Raw genomic sequence first — 24,098 nt, 5'->3', positions numbered from 1 at the left:
GTTTCTCCTATAGAGAGACGATCTGGGTCATTTTGACGGCTGTTCCGTGTAACCCCAATGGTTTTGTTAGTAATGTTTACATGTGTATCGATCAAAGAAATTACATGCAGACGACATAATTTTTCCTTGGTTTTTAAATGAATTCACTTATTTATAAAATATCTTTGAGTTATATTCCTAATTTTTTAAGGGCAATTAAATATGATTATTACTACTACACGTTATATATTTTATGTAAAAACACGCAGTAAAAATGTGCTAGGGAGGTCCTAGGAACAGTCGCATTGATCTCTTAAAAATAAACATTTGAGGCAATACACATCGTTTTGACTGGAACTAGCACCTGAAATTGACATGGTTTTAAAACTTTTTACGGTTTGAAGTTGTACTTTTATGATCAGTGCGAGACAAATAGGTATTTCTGATCTGATAATTTACTGATGACGTTCGTGGTATATTGGAGAATAATGTCCGCGGCATCTCTTTGATCTCGGCAATAACTGTAGTAGAATCCTCCTTAAAGAGGCTACTTTCGACTGTACCATAAAGCATACTGTACTTGATATGTGGTTACAATTGTTATATTGGTTATAATTTGATTTCTTGTAATAAACCATATTAACAAATTGAATGCATTTTTTTTATCCGAGTACAGGGGTAAAATAAACATTCAAACGAAGAAGTTTACGGCACAAAGTTTTCAATTTTATTTGACGCGGTACGATCACACAGAGAGGGTGGGGCTTGTGGGCGTGTCCCTAGGACTCCGGGGGCTGACAGCGGGGGTTGTGGTGGACCACGGAGTGTTCGGCCTCATCCACAGTCACACCACGGCACTCCAAACCCTGCTCACAGGGGCAGTAACTCTCGTACAACTCGTGGTTAAAGATGTCGTGGGTCATAAAAGGAAGGCAGGTCTCGTTCTGAAAAAAAAAGAGAGTGAAGTAAAACTCTGGTTCATATCATGAAAAAAATATTTGAACAACTTAACATGGTCACGATTTTTGTCGAATTTTATGTCGTGGGTCATAAACGGAAGGCAGATCTCGTTCTGAAATAAATATAGAGAGTGAAGGAAAACTCTGGTTCATATCATGAAAAAATTATTTGAACAACTTAACATCGTTACGATTTTTGTCGAATTTTATTCTTCTATTTTTATTTTTTTATAATGCTTTAGCAATGCATTTCGAATTTGAGTGTCAGTCGTAAAATTATAAGCAAGATAGAGAGCTCACAATTCTTTGTAATGTAAACAAGACTCGTGCCTTGTTTCTGTTTACATTTGTTCACTATACCGGTAAAAGTTCTTTTTGAAGCTAATTTTTCTATCTACTTTTTCGTTTTTAAACATGAATATTCGATTCCTAGCGTTTGTCATATTCATATCAGGTATAGGCCTGAAATATTAATTTTTACCGTGTACACAAAATCTTGACATGAACTTTGTTTACCTAGTACTGAATTGTGATCTGTTTACCTCGCTTAGAACTCGACGATTGAAACTTGAAAGTTTTGTTGACTGTTAGAAATGCCTTACTAAAGTATTATGAACATCAAAAAACGGTAAAATATACATGTATTTGACCAAAAAAGTGACCATGTCCCATTCAGAAACACGCCGTGATTAATGCAAACTTCAACAAAGCTAATTCTGGAACGATGTAGTAATTCCTAGCAAAACATCCCCTTGTCTTAGAAAAAAATTATATCAGAGAAGAATTTCGGTGTGCAATACCAAGATAATGGTGCGAACAATTCTGTTTATATATTTGATATTTTATACGGAACTTTTACTACACAATATTTAAAGTTCTTACAAGTTTTCTATGTGGCTTGCACGTTCCATGGTCATGATTAAAAAGCCCGTCCAGAAACAATCGCTTTCTTCTTTTTCCGATGAAACTGCTGTGGACACAGCAGAGACTATCTTCACAATCGGATTGGTGGGAACATGTTCCGCCGCTTGTCACACTTCCGGATGGCCTAACCGTCACAGAGGGGTCAGGGGATTGAGACTAAACCACAACAAAGTTAATAGAAATGTCAAGTGATAAATGTTTAAAGGTGATGAAACTAAAGTGTCAGCTACAATATTTTAATCGGTTTTTACAGTGTACCTGAACACTGATAGTCATTATTATGACTCATAAAAAACAAATACTGTATCATTTACTTAAGGCTTGAATTCGTCAGCAATGGTGCTACGGGAACTTAAAAATTCCATCGAAATTTGTCCAAAGCTGACGACTTAAAAAAACACTTTCCCTTTTAATACTCACAGCAGCTAAAGCTACGACAAGTAAGAGAATCGGCAGTGTCTTCATGTTTAGGTCTGTGTCGGTGAATGAGAAGCGGGCACCTGTCAGGAGGTAGATAAGGACAGTCTACTCACCGGGAAAACTACACTACAAGGTCACAAAAAATGAAACTGCGCAGAGACACGTATAACTTTGTTGGAAAAGTCCGCCGACTTTCAAAATATTTCTGTACTGAACGATTAAGAAATAATTCCGTTTGCAGGAATCAAAATTTATTCCGTGGATATTACTTTGTTCCAGTGAAAAAGAAAGTACAACTATAGGAAAACACATATTGCGACCCTCAATGATGAAGCTATACGATTGTCTTGTTGTATAAGTACACAGTGATAGGAAAACAATTAATTCAAATCAATTTTAAATGGCATTTATTGCTTCATCAGATATAGTGTAAACAGCATATTCAAACACAATCGTTGTTAGTAAAAAAAATCCACTGAGAAAAACGTTTACAGAGAATTCAGAAACACAAAGTGTTCACGTCATGCAATGAAAATAACACAACCGGATATTTGTATATAGCCTATTCATGAAAAACAACGGTTTGTCTCGAAATGACGTCATTCAATGATGGTGTCCGTGACCATGGTGATGGTTCTTATGACGACATACAACGACAGGCACGTGGGAATGATGCACGATGTAGTCACTGACGCTACCCATGAATGTCCTGCGTAGTTTCCCGTGGCCCCGTGACCCACATAGTATGACGTCAGCGTTTTGTTCATGCGCCTCGTGGACAACTGTTTCACCGGGTTTTCCCACGAGAGGTTTCACCTCTCCTGCAACCTGTAAACAATGGAGAAAATCCGTCAGAATAACTAATCAAATGTATAATAGTGAAATACAAGTACTGTAAAATGCTGTCATAGCACCGAAATCCTGCACTGCAGAGTATTACTGTAATTACATCGAAAGACTGAATACACAACGTGTTACAGTTTCCATAAACCGCGATAATGTGTTGAACAAAACATGTACATAGATATACTTAATTGTCCCTGCATTTACATGTAGTATACTCTAGTTTACTTTACAATAGAATCATTTCATCCACAGAATGAATGATGGACAGGACAAAAACTTTACTTAATATATGTACCATGTTTCATCATCAATATGATAAACAACAAATTGAGATATACACTGTCTTAATACGGAATAAACATTGGAAAAATCCTTTACTACAAGGTTTTAATATCATTCTATAGAAATCCTCCAATAAATTGTCCCGATATCAACATACTAATTGGAATGGACATATTGTGTATTACACTGCCCTAAATAAAAAACAGAATTGACCTGAGTTTTACAATGTCTCATACTTACACCAGCAGAGGCCAATTTGGTCCTCAACAAGTCTAGGATAACTTTATTTTCTTTCGCTTCCTCCTCCAAAACGTTCCCTAGCGCCTTTACGTCAGATCCCAGAGCTATGAAAAAGAATAGAGTCCTAATGAAATAATTAAGTTGCATGTGCAAATATTGGATCAAACAACAAAAATATCCCTCACACCCTCCCAAACACAACCGGTGAAGAGATATTGATGACTATGGAAATTAAGAATCCCTTTATTGACCGATGCAAATTCACATGTATGTGATGCGATTCATGCAAGTCATTTCAATAGGGTCACTAAGCTAGGAGTCGTCTCTGCAAGCCAAGGATTTTGGCCTACTCCTAATCCCATACATGGAAAGCAGAGCGGACCGGAAACGCCTGGCTTGAAAAGATGACTGAGTATGAGGTAGTTTTTGGCGACAAAAAATAAACTTGATCCTCCCCTTTGTAATTGTCTTCAATATATCGAAAAGCATGACAGGATTTCTATCTTAACGCCAGCTCGTGCGCACGTAATCTACATGATAGCAATTCGTTTAAAAATCATTAAAGTTCGATGTTCTTCTGCGTTGGTCCGAAGCATGAATGACAATATCAGGTTGTAATATGACCTAGTGTGCATTTTGATGTTACACACAATTATAACTCGGAACTGGGTGCATGCTTTAAAATACTGCGAAATTCCTTACTTCAACAGTGTTTATATTCCGCTAAATCAAAACCTTTAACCATTAAAGCAGAAAACCCGAGGACATTTTTATTGTTCAACGCTTTTCCAGTTTCGACATAGAGCCAATAATTAAGTGAATGGTGTACTGCCCTTTAATATTCTACTTTTGATTTCATTAATTAGTAGTGTGGTTTAGTCTGTAAGCAGAAAACCACCGGGTTCTGGGATTATTCAGTTTAATTTGATTATGCCTGTATTGTATTTGAAAATTGCTCAAATTAACCAAATCAACATTTTCATCTGTATGCATCATAGGTCACCAGAGTTTCGTGTATTTATGTACACACTACCAGTCTGCATTTGTAACGTTATATATGTGGACAATACCAGGAGTAATGGCTACACGGGCCTCTGTATTGATTTACCACAAACCACAGTCAGATCATCTAGATAATGCTACTTTAGATCAGCAGATGCTGTAGAGGCTTAGGCTCGATAGTGATTTGTTACTAATCCAAGAGCAATGAATTATTATTTTTTACACCTCACAGGTCTATATGGCGTATTTTTATGCTCCACCATAAATATATGAAATAATCATGAATTCAGAGCTTTGATGACTGAGGTATAACTGGCACTTTTAATAAAATTCAGTCTTTCTTCATATTCAAAATCTCTCTCTCTCTCTCTCTCTCTCTCTCTCTCTCTCTCTCTCTCTCTCTCTCATAAACATACTAATTTATATCATTCATTGAATTAGGTTTGGTGTTCCTTTTCATGTTTTAATACCTGCATGAGAGATGCTTTTGGCCTCAAAACTATGCACGACTGTCAAGTAATCCCCATCCATCTTGAAATTTTCAACATACCCTGAAAACAGACATTAATCAAATAATTAAATGCATACAACATCATGCCAAATACAGATTTGCAGATTTCACCTACTATTAAGAACCCAGGGGGATATTAAACCAGAGCTAAACTTCAGGATAAATTAAAGACTAGCGTTTCTGATTTCTTTCATATCAGTGTGTTAGTCTTAAGGCTTTGATAATCTTTTTTCATCTCTTGCTAAAGGACAGTCTATCTAATCTATCCACAAAAAATAATAGTTTGTGCATATTTGGTCTAGTTTAAGGATAAAAAAAAATTCTGCATTGTAGGAGGTGCGCATTTTTTATCACAGCTCTGATTAAACTTAGTCAGCTATGTATGAACAGGGGCAAGATCTGCATGCTGAAAAAAGTGCGAGTCAAGTTGTGATAGTGTAGCCTAAATGTTTACATTCCCCCTCTGGTCATATATATATATATATATATATATATATATACTGTGTATTAAGTAACTGCCCCCCGACTTATCATATCACATTCCTTTGTTGGTACGTATATGTCTTCAGTGTGTGTACTGTCCATACATGTCATATGCCGATATGTACACAGCACAGATAGGTCAACTGATGACCCTCAGGCCTCGTCAACAAACAGTGAAATTTACATTCCTTGTTGATATTAATGCGCCGATATAGGAGAGAATGCATGTTTTAATCAAATACAGAAACCAATTATTTGGCTGAATGAGTATATTTTAATAAAAGAAACAAAATATATTACTATTTACAATGACATTCTGGTCAATAAACATATAACAGAACATTACGACGCTGTTACATGTACACACGGTCACTCATCTCTGAAATCATGAACGACCTAAAGTTACACTGTCTGTATACAACGAATACACGTGCTGTGAATTAAAAACTTACAGTTGAAAGCATAGTCTGCATACTCGCTTCCATCCATAGCCAGTACCACGCGGCGTTTCGGGGTTTCTGCCATCTTTCACTGCTGTTGTTTTTCAACTGTTGTGCTTCGAACTTTATTGTAGGTCAAGCGTCACATGCCTTTTAAGAGTTGTCGTTCGTTGAAATATGCGGATCCAGTCGGGAGTGGGAAATGTGAACAAATTACCGAACTTCGAAACAAGGTGGATAGGGGAGGCGTGTTCAACAGTGTATATAGGTGATTATTGAAAAATCGTAAATACATTTGTGGATGCTAAGTTTTGGTAACTATACCTCACGAATTTAAGTACTCTGTAATTTCCTGAGGTGGGAAGGGGGGGGGGGGGTCCTTATCGCAACTTCTCAGACATTTCCGGCTCGTGCTCGATTTTTCCTAGTTTGCTGGAGGGGCCCGAGAAGTTGCGATTGGGTTGAGTCAGGACCCCAAATTACCCCAAATTTTAAACTGGCACCCCCAAAACAGGTTGGAATAAATCGTTTTGTAGACAAAATCATAAACAAAGTCAAACTTTTTAAAATAATTTTTACCATAAATACGCCCATTGTGATCCTGAAAAAGCCAGTCCTTTGGGTAATTTTATTTTCAATTGATTAAGGACGTTAAGGGGTATATCAGAAAATTCTGTACGTAAATGAAATTACAAGAGCTTAAATTCGCTTTGCAAATTTATTCGATTATCTCATTTGATTGCAGATTTATCTATTTTTTAAAAAAATAAGCAAGTGTAACATAAAATTATTTGTTTTGAAATAATAATTCCTTAATTTTAAATAGGATACAAGTCCAAAAAAGATTTTGTGAAAGTCAAATTTCATGTATTCTTTACGTATGAAAAAGCGCCGATTTCCGCAATCGTTCTATTTTTAGCAACGGCCCTATCTTTAATAATACCGATGGAACAGCCAAATGAGTAAAATTTGATAATAACACACATGTATCCTCATATACATGTGTGAGAAATATAAAAAAATTCTGTAGGCATTTTACTTACAATGTATCTACTGGGGTATGGACCATTACCTTAATTGACGACGTAACGGACAATTTTTATCAGCAGATTTAATGTATTTGGAAGTAATATCATACTTTAAAAACAGTGTATAATAGTTACCTCACACAGATGCTTGAAAACAGGACCGAAAGGATTTCTGCCTTCCTGGATATTTTCATTAACATAAAGATCTGTCCGGATATTCTGAGGAAATTCTGGAAGCTGAGTATTGAGCAGCCAGAGAAACGACCGAAATTGGAAACGAAAACACAAAAAACGTTTCTCTTTTAAACATTTAAGGGTAAATTGATTAAAATATAGATATCTTCATAAACGGAAAAGAGTACAAATTCATTTCCCAAAACTGCAATCTACAGCGCACAAAAAAATTGCGCTAGCTTTGGACTGATTAACCTTATTTCCGAACACATTTTATACAAATATTTCATTTCGAAACATTCCTCGAACTTTTTACTACGGATATCAACACTTAGGTGGCAGGGGACAGTTTTTTTTATTCAATTCATTGTAGCCAAGGGATGCATGTCTTCGGAACTCTGTAACTAGAATTTCCTCTGTTCCAATTCAGCACAAATACCTTTATATCACTCTTTATAAGGCCAATCACCATTTTCTGAGGAAAATTACTAGTCAATGTCTGTAAAATTCTCTACATAATGGTTGTTATGAGATTTTGACCCTTTCATATTTTGCTAATTTTTTATGATTTTTCAGCTTTTAGACCTCCCCAGCTTTTTCCCTGCAGAGGGTTGACCTTCCGTTCCACGTGCATATGTTGCACTATCACATGTCAGAAACTTACCGGTGTATAGTTTACAATGTCCCATCCACCTAGTTTTCGTGTTAATTTACCTCCCGTCTGTAACTTGCAATTTCACTGTGTAAAGTCAACACAACGGTCATACCCGCTGGTTTCGCATTTTACTTCTGATTCTCACGTACCTAACATAAGGGGCCTACATATTGCATATCAATTTCAACAAGAGACACCCCTCTAACTAATGATAATGATTAAAAATCATTTCATGAATTTAAGCAACACTCATAAGCCTTCAAGTACAGCAACTCTCAATTTTACAAAAATATTGACCGGGCACTTTATCCGAAACTGTCCCTTGCTACCTTAACTTGCCTCTGATATTCTTTTAAAACACCATCACCAGCCCCGTAAAGTAAAGTGGTGCATTTTGTTTACATGAACAAATAGCGACTCGTACGATAGTAAATTGACTGAGGAATTTAATGGTACTAATGTTTTCCACAGAATTTGTGTGAAAATAAGGTTAATCAGTCCAAAACAAGCGCAATTTTTTGTGCGCCGTAAATTGCAGTTTTCTACTATGGGAGGACCTGTACGTAGCTCTCAGGTTGTCCATCCAAATTTCTGAAGACTGGGAGCTACAGACCTGCAGCTACACACAGCGCAGATCGTGCGCTTATGTAGAAATCTGTATTTTATTCACTGACAGGTCTTAGTTATCATTAACATGTAGTTAGTTTTTTTTTAAATTTCAATTTTGGACACAGTATGTAGAAAAATGAACAATATATGGACAATGGTACGACATATTAGGCATTGTGTGATATTTTTAGAGCATTGAATGCTTATTTTTGGATGTCGTCGGTCCTATGACACTACAAGCGGTGCAGACAAATTGAATATTGCGCGTTAGCTTATATTTATATTTTCATACTGATGTCTATTTGTATGAAATATTGTGTTTCGCCGCTTTAAAGCCATAATTTGCGCTTTTAGTCAGGGATATGAAACATACATTGAACAGTCATATTTTAAAACATGTAATTTAGTTAGCTTCCGCGACAAAAAATACAGTGCCAGAAACTTTGTGGAGAAAAATCTTTTTTATAAAAGAGTAGGTATATATTGATGATTGTTTTCCAAAAGTACATATTAAATTGGTCATGTTAGATTGAATGTTTCATTTAATTTAAAAAAAAATTATATACTCAAAACACGTGAAGACGTTTGTACCGGTATCTATGCTCATGGCGCATGAATTAGCAAACTGTATTCATAGAAAATTGAACGGCGCAGATTTCCAATGTAAACATATGGGGAAATATACGTAAATATTAGGTAGAAATTACAACACTTAAAAAACTACATTTTTGATTCCCAAAAATCTACCACCTTCATTTTCATTACTAAATGAAAATAAAGGTAGTAGATTTTTGGGAATCAAAATTCGTACAGGACAGTGGCACGAGACAATTTTTTGATACAACTCACTGTAGCCCGGGATATGGGTCGGGGGAGGGGGGTGCATGTCTTCGGAACTCTGTAACTAGACTTTCCTGAGATCCCATTCAACTCATATAACTTTCATTCTCTCCTTATAAGGCCCAATACGAATTTCAGAGGAATTTTATAAAAACAAAACAGGTAAAATTTTCTACATAGTGGTTTTCTGAGATTTTGACCCTTTCACAAATCGCTCATTTTTCATGATTTTTCAGTTTATTTTTTTATTATTTTCCCCAGCTAAATTCTAGCTGAGTTGACAATCCGTATCGTATTTGATCTTCCATATACCTAATTTTCGTGTTATTTCATCTCCTGTCTGTAACTTGTAATTTCATTGTTGATTAAATGTCAACCCAAACATTGTTTGTTTGTTGATGTTTTTAATACAAAGCAAGAAAAAGCTTGCTCAGAATTCAAAAGATAACTAATAAAGATACAGAGGTGTTATTTTTTAATGGTAATCACAAATGAAGTAAACTACATTCATAATTACTTTTTCAGTTTTAATACACTTGTAAACCCCAAACAAGGACCTCGGCAGGGGACAGTCGATTTACTTGTTCCGCCATAATCTGTAGCTTTACATATTGCCCTTTGGTGTTATAAGGGCACCAAAATGCAATCCTCTGGCCATTTGAAGCGTGTCCCGTGAAGTGACCGCAGAGCTTCATGTTGCGAGGATCACTACCGACTCTAACATCAAGGTCATGTATCTGATACGGATATCAACACTTAGGTGGCAGGGGACAGTTTTTTTTATTCAATTCATTGTAGCCAAGGGATGCATGTCTTCGGAACTCTGTAACTAGAATTTCCTCTGTTCCAATTCAGCACAAATACCTTTATATCACTCTTTATAAGGCCAATCACCATTTTCTGAGGAAAATTACTAGTCAATGTCTGTAAAATTCTCTACATAATGGTTGTTATGAGATTTTGACCCTTTCATATTTTGCTAATTTTTTATGATTTTTCAGCTTTTAGACCTCCCCAGCTTTTTCCCTGCAGAGGGTTGACCTTCCGTTCCACGTGCATATGTTGCACTATCACATGTCAGAAACTTACCGGTGTATAGTTTACAATGTCCCATCCACCTAGTTTTCGTGTTAATTTACCTCCCGTCTGTAACTTGCAATTTCACTGTGTAAAGTCAACACAACGGTCATACCCGCTGGTTTCGCATTTTACTTCTGATTCTCACGTACCTAACATAAGGGGCCTACATATTGCATATCAATTTCAACAAGAGACACCCCTCTAACTAATGATAATGATTAAAAATCATTTCATGAATTTAAGCAACACTCATAAGCCTTCAAGTACAGCAACTCTCAATTTTACAAAAATATTGACCGGGCACTTTATCCGAAACTGTCCCTTGCTACCTTAACTTGCCTCTGATATTCTTTTAAAACACCATCACCAGCCCCGTAAAGTAAAGTGGTGCATTTTGTTTACATGAACAAATAGCGACTCGTACGATAGTAAATTGACTGAGGAATTTAATGGTACTAATGTTTTCCACAGAATTTGTGTGAAAATAAGGTTAATCAGTCCAAAACAAGCGCAATTTTTTGTGCGCCGTAAATTGCAGTTTTCTACTATGGGAGGACCTGTACGTAGCTCTCAGGTTGTCCATCCAAATTTCTGAAGACTGGGAGCTACAGACCTGCAGCTACACACAGCGCAGATCGTGCGCTTATGTAGAAATCTGTATTTTATTCACTGACAGGTCTTAGTTATCATTAACATGTAGTTAGTTTTTTTTTAAATTTCAATTTTGGACACAGTATGTAGAAAAATGAACAATATATGGACAATGGTACGACATATTAGGCATTGTGTGATATTTTTAGAGCATTGAATGCTTATTTTTGGATGTCGTCGGTCCTATGACACTACAAGCGGTGCAGACAAATTGAATATTGCGCGTTAGCTTATATTTATATTTTCATACTGATGTCTATTTGTATGAAATATTGTGTTTCGCCGCTTTAAAGCCATAATTTGCGCTTTTAGTCAGGGATATGAAACATACATTGAACAGTCATATTTTAAAACATGTAATTTAGTTAGCTTCCGCGACAAAAAATACAGTGCCAGAAACTTTGTGGAGAAAAATCTTTTTTATTAAAGAGTAGGTATATATTGATGATTGTTTTCCAAAAGTACATATTAAATTGGTCATGTTAGATTGAATGTTTCATTTAATTTAAAAAAAAATTATATACTCAAAACACGTGAAGACGTTTGTACCGGTATCTATGCTCATGGCGCATGAATTAGCAAACTGTATTCATAGAAAATTGAACGGCGCAGATTTCCAATGTAAACATATGGGGAAATATACGTAAATATTAGGTAGAAATTACAACACTTAAAAAACTACATTTTTGATTCCCAAAAATCTACCACCTTCATTTTCATTACTAAATGAAAATAAAGGTAGTAGATTTTTGGGAATCAAAATTCGTACAGGACAGTGGCACGAGACAATTTTTTGATACAACTCACTGTAGCCCGGGATATGGGTCGGGGGAGGGGGGTGCATGTCTTCGGAACTCTGTAACTAGACTTTCCTGAGATCCCATTCAACTCATATAACTTTCATTCTCTCCTTATAAGGCCCAATACGAATTTCAGAGGAATTTTATAAAAACAAAACAGGTAAAATTTTCTACATAGTGGTTTTCTGAGATTTTGACCCTTTCACAAATCGCTCATTTTTCATGATTTTTCAGTTTATTTTTTTATTATTTTCCCCAGCTAAATTCTAGCTGAGTTGACAATCCGTATCGTATTTGATCTTCCATATACCTAATTTTCGTGTTATTTCATCTCCTGTCTGTAACTTGTAATTTCATTGTTGATTAAATGTCAACCCAAACATTGTTTGTTTGTTGATGTTTTTAATACAAAGCAAGAAAAAGCTTGCTCAGAATTCAAAAGATAACTAATAAAGATACAGAGGTGTTATTTTTTAATGGTAATCACAAATGAAGTAAACTACATTCATAATTACTTTTTCAGTTTTAATACACTTGTAAACCCCAAACAAGGACCTCGGCAGGGGACAGTCGATTTACTTGTTCCGCCATAATCTGTAGCTTTACATATTGCCCTTTGGTGTTATAAGGGCACCAAAATGCAATCCTCTGGCCATTTGAAGCGTGTCCCGTGAAGTGACCGCAGAGCTTCATGTTGCGAGGATCACTACCGACTCTAACATCAAGGTCATGTATCTGATTACCTGAAGTAAAGGCAGTAAAATATGCATTAGTTTTGTCCTTTTCTTTTTGTATGTTTTCACTATTAAACAGCATTTTTATTTAAAATGACTCTTTTGAATTTAAACATTAACAGTCTGCACACAAGATGTTTGTTCAAGGTTAATGTCATTCCATTTTATATGGTTACGAAACCCATTACTGCTTGCACTTTGATTGTTGGGTATATCACGTTATTCAAAAAACAAACTTGTAATCAGTCGAAATTGTTTGCATTACTATAATAATTGTTTATCGAAGAAAATGGATAAACTTTTGATAACGGGGACGTTAGTGATTTTTTTGTGCACGCTTTTACCATGTATCCTTATTTTTCAGGCATTAATTAAAGGAAGGAACTAAACAGTATGAATAATGTACATGTGCATACTATTAGATAATAACATACCGTAAATTAAACTAAACACTGATTGAATTGTAGATCAATTAATCGTATATTAGATAATTACTTCGCTTTAATTTACATTTGAAACGTCACTTTTCTCAACACTGTAATTTATGCAGTTCAGAGAATAAAGAAATTGTCAAATTGGATGCTATTTTACATTAGATTGCGTAGTGGCTTTCACTTATCGTTTTTTGAATAAGTGGACGTGACATGAAAGTTCAATCGTTTACTACTGATATAATTTCAGAACATTTCTTCACACAAAATAATCAACAGTTAAATTAGTTAAAGTTGTCAAGCTACATGTATTTTCGATTTTGATTTGACTTCTTTTAAAGTGTGTAGGCATTAAAAAATTGAAATTAGTTTCCACAGCCAAATATTTAACTATTTTCCACACATTGAACTCAAATTTGATACCCACTCAAAATTCTGAGGTTGGTTTTTAAAGATTTTTACAGAATATTAGTCAATCACTGTATATGGTAAACTTAAAAACGTGGTATTTGAACATTGATACTATTCATTCAAGAAACTACTTGTCATACAATCAACTTACCACAGCACCCGCTTCTGGCAAACACCTCTATTTCATGGACTTCATAGGTTGCTCCCAGATCTATTATCAACCACGGGTGTTTCTCGGGTGCAGTATGAGCGAAGTCGGTCAGGATACCGTTTACAGCGTTCGATCCTGGGTATAAGCTATTCTCAGAACTAAGAGTCACCTTTTTCGAGTATGCCACATTTCTGAGTTCTTCGTGGCCTAAAGTAACGTTTACGTGCAGCAAGAGAGCAATGAAGAGTAACAATGACATCGTAGCCGGTGTTTGCAATTGGTAATGCACTGTAACTACTTATCATTTTGGATTTATATAGTATTACACGACCTATTTTCCCATGTTCCAGTCACAGGTGGACTTTTATTTCAGAACCCCCCCCCCCCCCCAAAAAAAAATACAATTAAAACCAGTCATGCGTAACAGAGTCAAACACCTTCCCACAATGTGTCAATAAGTTGGTTGTCATAAATATGTATCAAATATCTTATGTTAAATCGTTTGTACAATTATTTTATCGTGAATTTTGTTACTTGTATTGCACTTGTTGAAATTTAATTTGTTGCACTTTGCATATATATGACATGATAATAATTATAATAATTATTGATAGTCTCTTTCTATTCATAATAAAATAGCAGTATGTTGCATCTTGGAAATATATTTATTGAATTAGAGCCATGTAAGACTATTTTATAGGAATTGCGATATATTTGATCTGTTATTATTATTTTCACATTTCACAACAAGGATTTACCCCATAGTTGAATAGTACATGTACAGTTTGCCAATATTATAGGACAATTGGGGATCGAATAGTTAACATTATCATATTCATGTGATGTCATGTAGTGACCATTTCTGAAGCCTGGTTAATTTTTGCCATTCAGTTTCATTCTGTTACGAATCCGTATTCTTTTGCCTTGTTTCACAACATTAAAATTCTTTTTCCTGGCGTAAATTATACCACATCATCTGACGTTGATTGATAAACAAAGATCAAGAGATAAATGTAAGGAATTTTGGTGAGCAAATTCTGCTGAACAGGCCTCTGAATAAGGTCCTTTAGAACTTGTTGCTATCTAATAAGATGTTCACTTAAAATTTAGTTGGGATCTAGCTTGCAGTATCGTTTATTAATTTTGATAAGTCTCGGGGAAGTCCAAAGGTCAGTTGTACCCGTAAAGTGCAAACGAAATAGAAACGAAATGAAACGAAACGATATCTACCGAAAGGAAACGAAACCCACCGAAATAAAACAAGACAAAACGAAATCAAATTTAAACGAAAACAATACGTAACTGAACCATAACGAAACGAAAACTACAAAAACAAAATGAAATCAAAGTTGAATTGTTTATATATGTCACCATTTTAATTTGAAATATATTATATGTGTACATTACATGTGTATAGTGTTTATTTTGAAAACTTGTATAGGATCCATCATAATGAGTCTCTTTTGAAACGCAATGAAAAGAAAAAGATTTTGCGCATTTTTTAACATCAGCATTTGTAAGTGTAGAATACAATTTGAAAAGTTGTTGTTCATTTCTATGCGAAACAAAAAATCACTAGTCTATAAGACTGTAACGATATAAATTTCAAGTTACTAGTATCACTTTTGGATTCTTTCTAATACAATCCATTTGTATCATACTTGTATACGAAGGTTTTAGGACCTGTCTCTTCTTGGTCTGCTATTGTCTAAATCCAAACAATATCGAATCACGCACATTTATAAACAGTAAAATTAAAGCGGAAGACTGGCCATTTTTGGCGAACAAATATGTAAAACTAGCAACTGGTCCTCGGCAGATCAAGATAAAAAAAGTTGTTACACGTGCTCTTGCTTTATAAGACAAACAGTATTTGATGCTTCAAACAAACTACTATAATTGTTCCAGTGAATGAAGATACCCCATCAAAGGGGAGACAAATTTCATATCCACCCTACGATGATTACAAGTATAATATTTAGTTATATTCTTTTTGCAAGTTAATGTGTAAAGATATTTGCATTACAACAATACTTTATTTCGCATTACAACATTATTTCGATTTAAAAAAAATAAACAGCAAACAAACCTACTAACACCTAAAGTTTGGAAAAAATAGGTTGTATTTTAGATGATATAGGACTAAAGATATGAGTAAGTAAGTGAAAAAAACTATGCGTATTTTAAGATATAGTATGCTCGCGCATAGTTGCAACTGACAAGTGGTTTATCGATCTCACGAAAATGCACAGAAATGCAAATATCCATGTTAGTAAATAATTACTGAAGAAGAAAGCATTTACTGATGTTTATATATGATATTAACAAGTGCTTGAACTTAAATTTCATATAAAGTAAAAATAGTAGATACGCATTATTGAAACTTTGAATTCGTATATTTAGATATTTTTACATCTCGAAACATCCTTAACACAGAACTAATGTGCCGGTATATCACGAAATTCTTCCAGAAACTTGAAATGAGTCGAAAATGAACGCATTTCTATTATTGTTGATTATCGAGGAACCGTATCATGTTTGGTCATAGTGATAAACCGAAACGTTATTAGTTTTCTATGCAAGATTTTGCAATGTATCTTTCTTTTAAGGCAACATTAAAAAACGGGGGGGGGGGGGGGGGGCAACGTACATTTATGTTTGAATTTGAGATCAATACAGTAGAGTAGATAAATTCTTAGACTTTAACCTACATTTGAAACACCATATATGCTATTTTATGTTAAATGTGCAAGGTGCTTTTGGCTGATCATTTTTTAAATAAATTGATCATATAATTTGGATTAATCCTAAGTATGTATTTGTGGATAAAATACTCAAAACTTTATGCACAATTACTGCTGTTCATTTTTTTTACTAAGATAGACGATGCATTGGCTAACTGCATTCCTTCTATAGTCACAGGTGGACTGTTGTGTTTATGTTTAAGCAATCAGAATGTATGGACACAATGCATGAATACAAAACTGTCAAAACCATCCCACGATAAATTGAATTAGTATCAGTATCCTTAAATGTATCAAATATCTTTTAAAATAATTTTCAATATTCTAATATGAAATTATTAACTTTTATAGCATTTGTTTAATTTACACAACAAAGGCTATTGTAAAAATTGACAGGATTCAGTTTTCCTATAATTACTATTTCCTGTGTTGCATATCACAAAACATATGTTGTTGTTCCATTTATTGCGCTATATTCATTTAATTGTCATTGGAACGTACCATATTGCCATTACGATTTGCCACTGTATATGCATGTCGTTGCAAAGAAAAATTGTAACTGAAAGCAATGTGAGCTGCAATTTTCATGTTGAATTTTTTTTTACGAAAATCTTATTTTCTACTAAAAAAATCAATTTCTGTTAGCCATATTTTTGTGGAAAAGGCCGTTAAGAAGTTATGAGCAAATTTGATTTATGTCGTCCTGTACAAAAATTGAACTGCTATTCCCCATTTCAAGAACGTGAGTTATTTCCCCTAATTGGAACTCTCCTATTGTAAAACTGCGCATGCGTTAAAATATACGTCTACTTCCGCGGGCGTTCTTGACAACTGTCAAAATGGACGTACGAACGAAAAGCTCTGCTTCGGGATACCGCTCAAGAAAGTATTGTTGTATATGTAGTAATTATAGGGGGAAAACCGTAGAGGGGCAAGTCGTCAGTCTCCACAGATTTCCAAGCGATGCAGATAAACGTAGAATATGGCTGCAGCGAGCAAGGTTAGTGCGCAAGGACTTCACCTACACCAAGAATTCGTACGTGTGTTCTTCACATTTCGTGAATGGTAGCGGCCCCTCTGCAACCCATCCTTTGCCGTCGATATTTCCGAACAAGGTGTTCAAAACTTCGGTTAGTATAAACGATAAAACATGTTTGATTCACATTCGTGGGGAGGGGGGGGGGGGTAAATCCAGCATATCTTGTAAGATAACGTATGTAATGAATGATTTTGAGTTTAGTGTTTGAATGATAATGTTGGAAGTTGTTATGCTTCAATAATTTAGTAATATTCCTCAATTATGTTTAAAAGTTTTTGTCATTGTTTATTTATTTTTTGAATGTATCTTATTTATTAACTATCATTGAGTGTTTTTGTGTATGTAAATTAATGTGTTAAAGGGGGGTGGGTTCAGAGATAGAGCAAACATTTGAATTAGTCAAGAGCAACATTACTTTGCAATCCAGGCACCCTCAACCACAAATGCCCCAGCTGTTCCCTTTTCTCATGAGCCAGGTGTGCAGGACAATCAGCTTCCTGAGAGTGAGGATAACCAGGATAGCCTTGAACAAACAGGTTCTACATAATTTGTGACTATTACTTAATATAACTGATATAAATTTAATGAGAAACTTAAAAATTTGCTACATATTTTTTATAATGTATTTCAAGGTGGTATGGGACAGCTCCATATTGTGATGCAATTCTTATCAGAAAAAAAACCATAATTGCATGCATGATTTTAAAATTTTTTCTTTTCTGAAAATTTTACCCAACAGTGTAGCGCAATGCGTTACATTATAATTATAAATCTATAAGTCATGAGTTTGAATCCCTTACTGATATGCAGTATATATAATTTGAATTTCAGATGACCCGTTAAAGGATTCCCTAAATATGCACGACTATCATAAAGACTGGACAACATGTGCTGGTGAAGTTCCAAAAAATAAGGAAACTCAGACTATTTTGTTAACTGTAGATTCATCAACACAGACTGATGAATCCTTTTTTAACAGCATGGCCATGAAAAAGTGTGTTTCCTCCTCTGCAGAAACACAGACTGATGGAAAGCTTTTCATTGATAAAGGGATTCAAGTTTCTAGACCTGTGTTCACCTTTGAAGATGTAGAACAGGATGACTCCAAAATTTTATTCTACACAGGTATTCCTAACAAAGAGACATTTAATGCTGTGTTTGATGAGATAAAGGATAATGCACTCGAAAGTACAACATGTGTAGGGATTTCATCTTCAAATCAAGGACGACCAAGAAGACTAAGGATTATTGACGAGTTTTTTCTTGTTCTCATGAGACTACGGCTGGGATTACTCCTAGAGGATTTATCAGACAGGTTTAATGTTAGTGTTTCAACTTGCAGCAATATTTTTAATTTATGGATTGATTTTTTGTTTGTTCAGTTGCAGCCTTTGATAATGTGGCCATCCAAAGAAACAATATATGCCACCATGCCATGTTCATTTAAGGGAAAATTTAGTAACTGCAGAGTCATATTAGACTGTACTGAAGTTTTTGTGCAAACACCTAGTTCTCTTGCTAACAAGTCATTACTCTACAGTGATTATAAATCCCATATGACATTTAAAGGACTCATAGGCATCAGCCCAGCAGGTGTTACAACATTTGTTTCAGACCTTTGGGGGGGAAGTATAAGTGACAAACAATTAACAAAGAATTGCGGAATTTTAGATTTGTGTGAAGTTGGCGATGCTATCATGGCAGATAAGGGTTTCATCATTTCAGATCTAACTACGCCAAAGGGTATTCATCTTATTATTCCCCCTTTCAAGAAAAAAAATACACAAATGTCCAGAAGTGATGTCTTACTGACTCGTGAAATAGCACATCTTAGAATACATGTTGAAAGACAAATGGAAAGAATTAAGAACTTTCATATTTTTGAAGGTGTGATGCAGTTAAGTATGGCATCTCAGTGTTCTAAAATTTGGAAAATTTGTGTTGCTTTGACAAATCTCCTTCCCCCTTTGTGTACTGTTCCAGAATATGACATTGCTTCATAGCTAAATAGTGAAAATGTGCTTGCATACAATTTAAGGTTCTTATGATAGAAAAAAATATTCCTATAACTTGTTCAATGTCTGCTTCCAATATATATAGCTATAGTTATTTGATGAAATTTTCATATTTTTTAATTGCATGTGCATAAATTCAGTCTCATTATAAAGAAGTGCATGCACACATATTGAGTACTAAGAACTCATACTTTTTGCAAAACATATTTAAAATCTTCTAATTATATTTATATATATATAAAACAATACTTCTGAATTTTTATACATTTAATGTATGACAACAGCAGGACATAGAGTTATAGGCTTAAAAGCAATGACCACCATGAAAATATTAATGTACGTATGTATCAAATCATATTCATATTCTGCCAAATCATATTCTGCCAATGAATTGTTTGTCATTAAGGTAATATTAATTCATTGACAGGTACATGTATTTGTATATCTTAATTTATAGATAAGGATTTTTGCACATATGAAAACAATTCTCATTCAAATATTTTGTACAATTGTTGTAATTGGTTTAGTACAATTGTTGTATGGTTGAAATCAAAAGAATTGTGTAGCATTGATTTTTCCATTCTGTATAATTGGCATTAAGTTTCACAAAATGAAAAAATGAAGTTTTTTTAACATTACATGTATATCAACTTGTTATTCCTTCTGCAATAAAGGAATAGAATACCTGAACTGCTATCCATTTTAAGTTCTAAAAATGTATAAACACTGGCGTCGGAGGCAAATTAAAGGGGGGGGGGGCTAGACTAATCCTCAGAAATCTTGACAAGCAAAAAAAAAAAAAAAAAAAAAAAAAAACCTAATTCCCAAAATCATGACATTGCTAATCCATGGTGGCGGGGATACCTAGAGTTCCAAAATAATTCTTACTACCAAAAATTTTTTTTCCCCTAATCGTGAAATTCCTATTCCGGGGGGGGGGGGGGTTGAATATTTGAATCTTTTTAAAGTAAATTTAGGAACAATTATGTTTGCAGCGACAAAAAGTGGGGGGAGGGGGTGAACCTTCTTTTTTGCTATTTGCCTAATGGTTAGGTCTAACTTTGCAAAAAGAGTGGGGGGGGGGGGAGGGGGCCTAAGCCCTCCTAGCCCCCCGGTTCCGACGCCTATGATAATAAAACAACTGAGCAAAGGGGACTGAAGATCCATGTTGCAATTTATTTCAGAGACCTTAACAACCTCTGTGTGAATAGTTCTGGAAGCATGCTTTTCAGATAAAAATCATTCAGTCTATTTAAACAATTCAACCAGAATGATTCATCAAAATATATTCTTTCTACAGAGAGTGGTGGCTTCAGTGTCCATATTACAAAATCACACCATTGTTTATTACAAATTGCCATTTGACCTTGTACCTGAAAATAATAATTATGGTTTGTTTTTAGTTTTAAATTTTGATTTTCATCAAGTGAACAACAAAATTCAGAATCAAGTCCACATTCAGCTGGTGAAAGGATTCGCCATCTGTCTGATGCTGGACATTTAATTTCTAGCAGACCAATCTCACCAGTTGGTAATGTAACAATACCATCAGGACTACAACCTAGATGAGGGTATTTTGGATTAACAATAAGTCCTGACTGACTCACTATATATGAAGGATACAGTTTACAATAAAATCTCCTAGCAGCAGGCTCGTGTTCAATTCCCCACCTGACAAATTTGTTGGTGGGAAAGGAAACATCATACAAAAAGCATTTCAATAAATTTTGGGGGTCAGTTTCTGGCCTTAGCTTACAAATTTTTCCAAAATTTGAACTTGTCAACCTTCCTTTCCTGCATTCAAACCAGTTCTGACTTTTGTTTTGACCCTTTGTAAGTTTTTCAATTTTGGCACAATCAGCATCTGACACAGAGAGAGACTCAAAATATTTGCACAAATCACTTTGTACTTGTGAATTACACATATCTACACTATCATGATACATAAATAAAATATTATGAAGCAATGGTATATTTTCCTCAGTACCATCTTTTTTCTTTGCAAAATATGTAAGCCAGCCTGCTTTAGATTTTTTTTCAACAAGAGTTTTTCTAAATCTTTCTACGTTGAATGTTGTTGATGCTATGATGCTGTTAGTTGCAGATTTGCTGGTTTTATTTTCTAGAACTGATGAACAGCCAAATGAAAACTTTTTGAATTTTATTTCACTGCACTTTTTTGGACTAAGTTTTCTTTTCCTTGGGTTGTTCCACACACATTTTGTTGACGTACATGAAAGAAGACCACTTTTCTTTTTTTCAGCAATGTCAGCAATTGTATAAAGTAATGCAGAAATGTGGTTGCACGCCTCACCAAAACTGTGATTTAATGATAATAGAAAAATATATCTGTAATTATTTATTTAAAAATAACTTCACACTTTTCATGAGTTATATCTAAAGTGAAACAAGTACTTCATAGAAACACAAAGATTAAGTTTTTAAGTTTTTTCCCCATCTTTTTTTTATTTAATTTTTTTTTTGGTAATTAAGATATTGATTATATGTATTACACTCGGACCAGTGCCAAGAGTATGTCAATTTTTTTCTTTTCACTCTATATATCATTGAAAACCAACGTTTTTTAAAGATTCGTTAAAAAATAACCCCTTAATTAATTTTGAAAAAATTGGATTGACCAATTCAAAATATAAAGTTCTCTATTTTTTTTTTTGGCATCATATTTATTGCAAAAGATATACAGTATAATAGAGTCTTTAAAAAATATCTTTGTGTTGTGTTTGAAATATCATAATTTACAAATGAGTTGTCAAAAAACTATTTCAACTTTTGTCAAAAAGTGCAAATTGAATCTAATTAAATCAATAAAAAATTATTCAAAATCTGACAAAAAATAACAACAAAAACTCTTTTAAATATGTCTTGTTTCAATGAAATGTATAGGGAAAAAGGAAAAGTGTACATACTTCTGGCACGATAGTGTACACAATTACAATTAACATACCCTGCTGTACAGGTGCAATGTGCAGCGAACACATTGCCTGTAACCTTTGACAAAAATGTTGACACATCATAGTCAGGACGCTTGCTCATGTCAGCTGATGGGAATGATGGTATAACTTTACAACGTATGGCACAATGAGAACTTTCATTATTGATAGGGTTGTATTCCACCGAATGGACATGTTTATCTTCAAGGAACACTTTTGATTTAAGTTGACGTTTAGTGTTCATTTTGATTACAAGATAATTATAAATATCTTTCTCTGAAAAATCGGGAATGTTAGTAAAATCTGATGACCAGTTAGACAGAGTGCGGATATCGGGTATAGGTTCTCCATCTGGAAAAGTTGACGACTTGGAGTTTTTCTCAGACTGATTGTTTTGCCCTTGGACAGCCGTTAGTTTAAGAATAATAACGCCGCGTGCTCTTTCGACAAGTTCCTTTTTGCTACCTGATATTATTTGATTATTCTCTCTCAAAAATTCTCTTAGTTTGGCGATCGTCCAGTCATTAAATAGCGTTAATTCGGCGGAGGCGTCCATAACAACATACGTTGTAGTCAGCGGAAGTTACGCTAACAAAGAAGAGTTCCAATTTTATAAGGGAAATAACTCACGTTCTTGAAGTGGGGAATAGACTCCTTAAAAGAGAAATCTTTCCTCTGGAAAAAAATTTACTTATCATAAAAGTTAAAGTTACATATAGACTAACCATATTAGCAGGTTTTGCAGCAAAGTAAAATTCTAAAAAAATACAGCTCATATTGCTTTAACTTTGTAAGGCTTTGTCATAGAGCTACGTTAACTTCAGAAGCAGGAATGATACCATCTAAGCTGTCAAAACCCTTAAGTTTGAACTGCATGGAGATCGAGTTATTTATTTAGTTAAGGATGATTATGATGACAAATCTTCCATGTCCATGTTTGTTTAGTTTTGGAGTAACTGCAATATGACCGGCTTTAATATGTAATGATTTCTAAAGCTTGTTTAATTATTTACTCTATAGTTTCCATTATATTCCCAAATTCGCCCTACACTTTCCGCCGTTCCGTTAATTCAACTCCAAAGATATCTTCCCGCAATGCATGATGAACTCTACATTTTCTGGAAAGTTCTATCCTAGAGGTCTTTCAATCCATCAAAACCAAAATCGCGCATTCAAGAAATATTTAGTCAACATTTGTCAAATCTTAATTACCTTCTGTGTATACTCTAAATAAGTTGCCAGTAAATATGTTCGTTCTTAACGTAATCATTCCATATTATTCACTGCATAATTTTGATGCAAACTAGTACTACCTCTGACTTGGATCCGCCAAAAGCGTGTCCACCACTTTACTCTCATTTTTGCATTTTTGGGGCTTGTTTATCGAAAATGAAAGTAGGTTTTAGATTAATTTCACAATAAGTACTTATCAGTTAAAATTCAATTATAGCTTACGGACATCATCTCAAACGTGTTGAAATACCAAAGGTGTAAGTAGTTACTCTGGTGCAGGCATTTTGTAGTTTATTTGCAAAAAGTCTTAATTTATAAGTATTGATGCACGAATGTGAATGGAAAATCCAATATTAACAGATACAGGTATTCTGAGGCCTGTTCGCAATTGGGTTTCTCTGAAATGCGGAACGGAAAACGGAACGGAAAGTATCGGAACAGTACGGAAAAGGGCAAATCTTTCGTA

General features: G+C 34.5%; 5 protein-coding genes across 5 annotated transcripts; 1 reads left to right on the top strand and 4 right to left on the bottom strand.

The window, feature by feature from the left end:
• Positions 1 to 683: 683 nt before the first annotated feature.
• Positions 684 to 2,439, bottom strand: LOC128158099 (colipase-like). Its single transcript, XM_052820807.1, has 3 exons — positions 2,283 to 2,439; positions 1,821 to 2,018; positions 684 to 923 (listed from the first exon to the last, which is right to left on the bottom strand). Exons 1-3 carry the CDS (start codon positions 2,325 to 2,327, stop codon positions 759 to 761), a joined length of 408 nt encoding a protein of 135 aa, XP_052676767.1. The 5' UTR covers positions 2,328 to 2,439; the 3' UTR covers positions 684 to 758.
• Positions 2,440 to 2,672: 233 nt separating this feature from the next.
• On the bottom strand, positions 2,673 to 6,256 carry LOC128158096 (universal stress protein Slr1101-like). The gene is made up of 4 exons (XM_052820804.1): positions 6,099 to 6,256; positions 5,123 to 5,203; positions 3,651 to 3,754; positions 2,673 to 3,110 (listed from the first exon to the last, which is right to left on the bottom strand). The coding sequence occupies exons 1-4, from the start codon at positions 6,169 to 6,171 to the stop codon at positions 2,886 to 2,888; spliced, it is 483 nt and encodes a 160-aa protein (XP_052676764.1). The 5' UTR covers positions 6,172 to 6,256; the 3' UTR covers positions 2,673 to 2,885.
• A 6,125-nt stretch (positions 6,257 to 12,381) lies between these two features.
• On the bottom strand, positions 12,382 to 13,929 carry LOC128158097 (pentraxin fusion protein-like). Its single transcript, XM_052820805.1, has 2 exons — positions 13,651 to 13,929; positions 12,382 to 12,666 (listed from the first exon to the last, which is right to left on the bottom strand). The coding sequence occupies exons 1-2, from the start codon at positions 13,907 to 13,909 to the stop codon at positions 12,449 to 12,451; spliced, it is 477 nt and encodes a 158-aa protein (XP_052676765.1). The 5' UTR covers positions 13,910 to 13,929; the 3' UTR covers positions 12,382 to 12,448.
• A 3,201-nt stretch (positions 13,930 to 17,130) lies between these two features.
• Positions 17,131 to 19,564, top strand: LOC128158073 (uncharacterized). The gene is made up of 3 exons (XM_052820771.1): positions 17,131 to 17,524; positions 17,861 to 17,969; positions 18,265 to 19,564. Exons 1-3 carry the CDS (start codon positions 17,234 to 17,236, stop codon positions 19,434 to 19,436), a joined length of 1,572 nt encoding a protein of 523 aa, XP_052676731.1. The 5' UTR covers positions 17,131 to 17,233; the 3' UTR covers positions 19,437 to 19,564.
• A 725-nt stretch (positions 19,565 to 20,289) lies between these two features.
• On the bottom strand, positions 20,290 to 23,036 carry LOC128159302 (uncharacterized). The gene is made up of 3 exons (XM_052822360.1): positions 22,414 to 23,036; positions 20,974 to 21,767; positions 20,290 to 20,312 (listed from the first exon to the last, which is right to left on the bottom strand). Exons 1-3 carry the CDS (start codon positions 22,953 to 22,955, stop codon positions 20,290 to 20,292), a joined length of 1,359 nt encoding a protein of 452 aa, XP_052678320.1. The 5' UTR covers positions 22,956 to 23,036.
• Positions 23,037 to 24,098: the final 1,062 nt, after the last annotated feature.

Source organism: Crassostrea angulata, chromosome 8 (assembly GCF_025612915.1).
Source record: "Crassostrea angulata isolate pt1a10 chromosome 8, ASM2561291v2, whole genome shotgun sequence".
NCBI lineage: Eukaryota > Metazoa > Mollusca > Bivalvia > Ostreida > Ostreidae > Magallana > Magallana angulata.
This window is presented reverse-complemented; position numbering and strand designations above follow the sequence as displayed.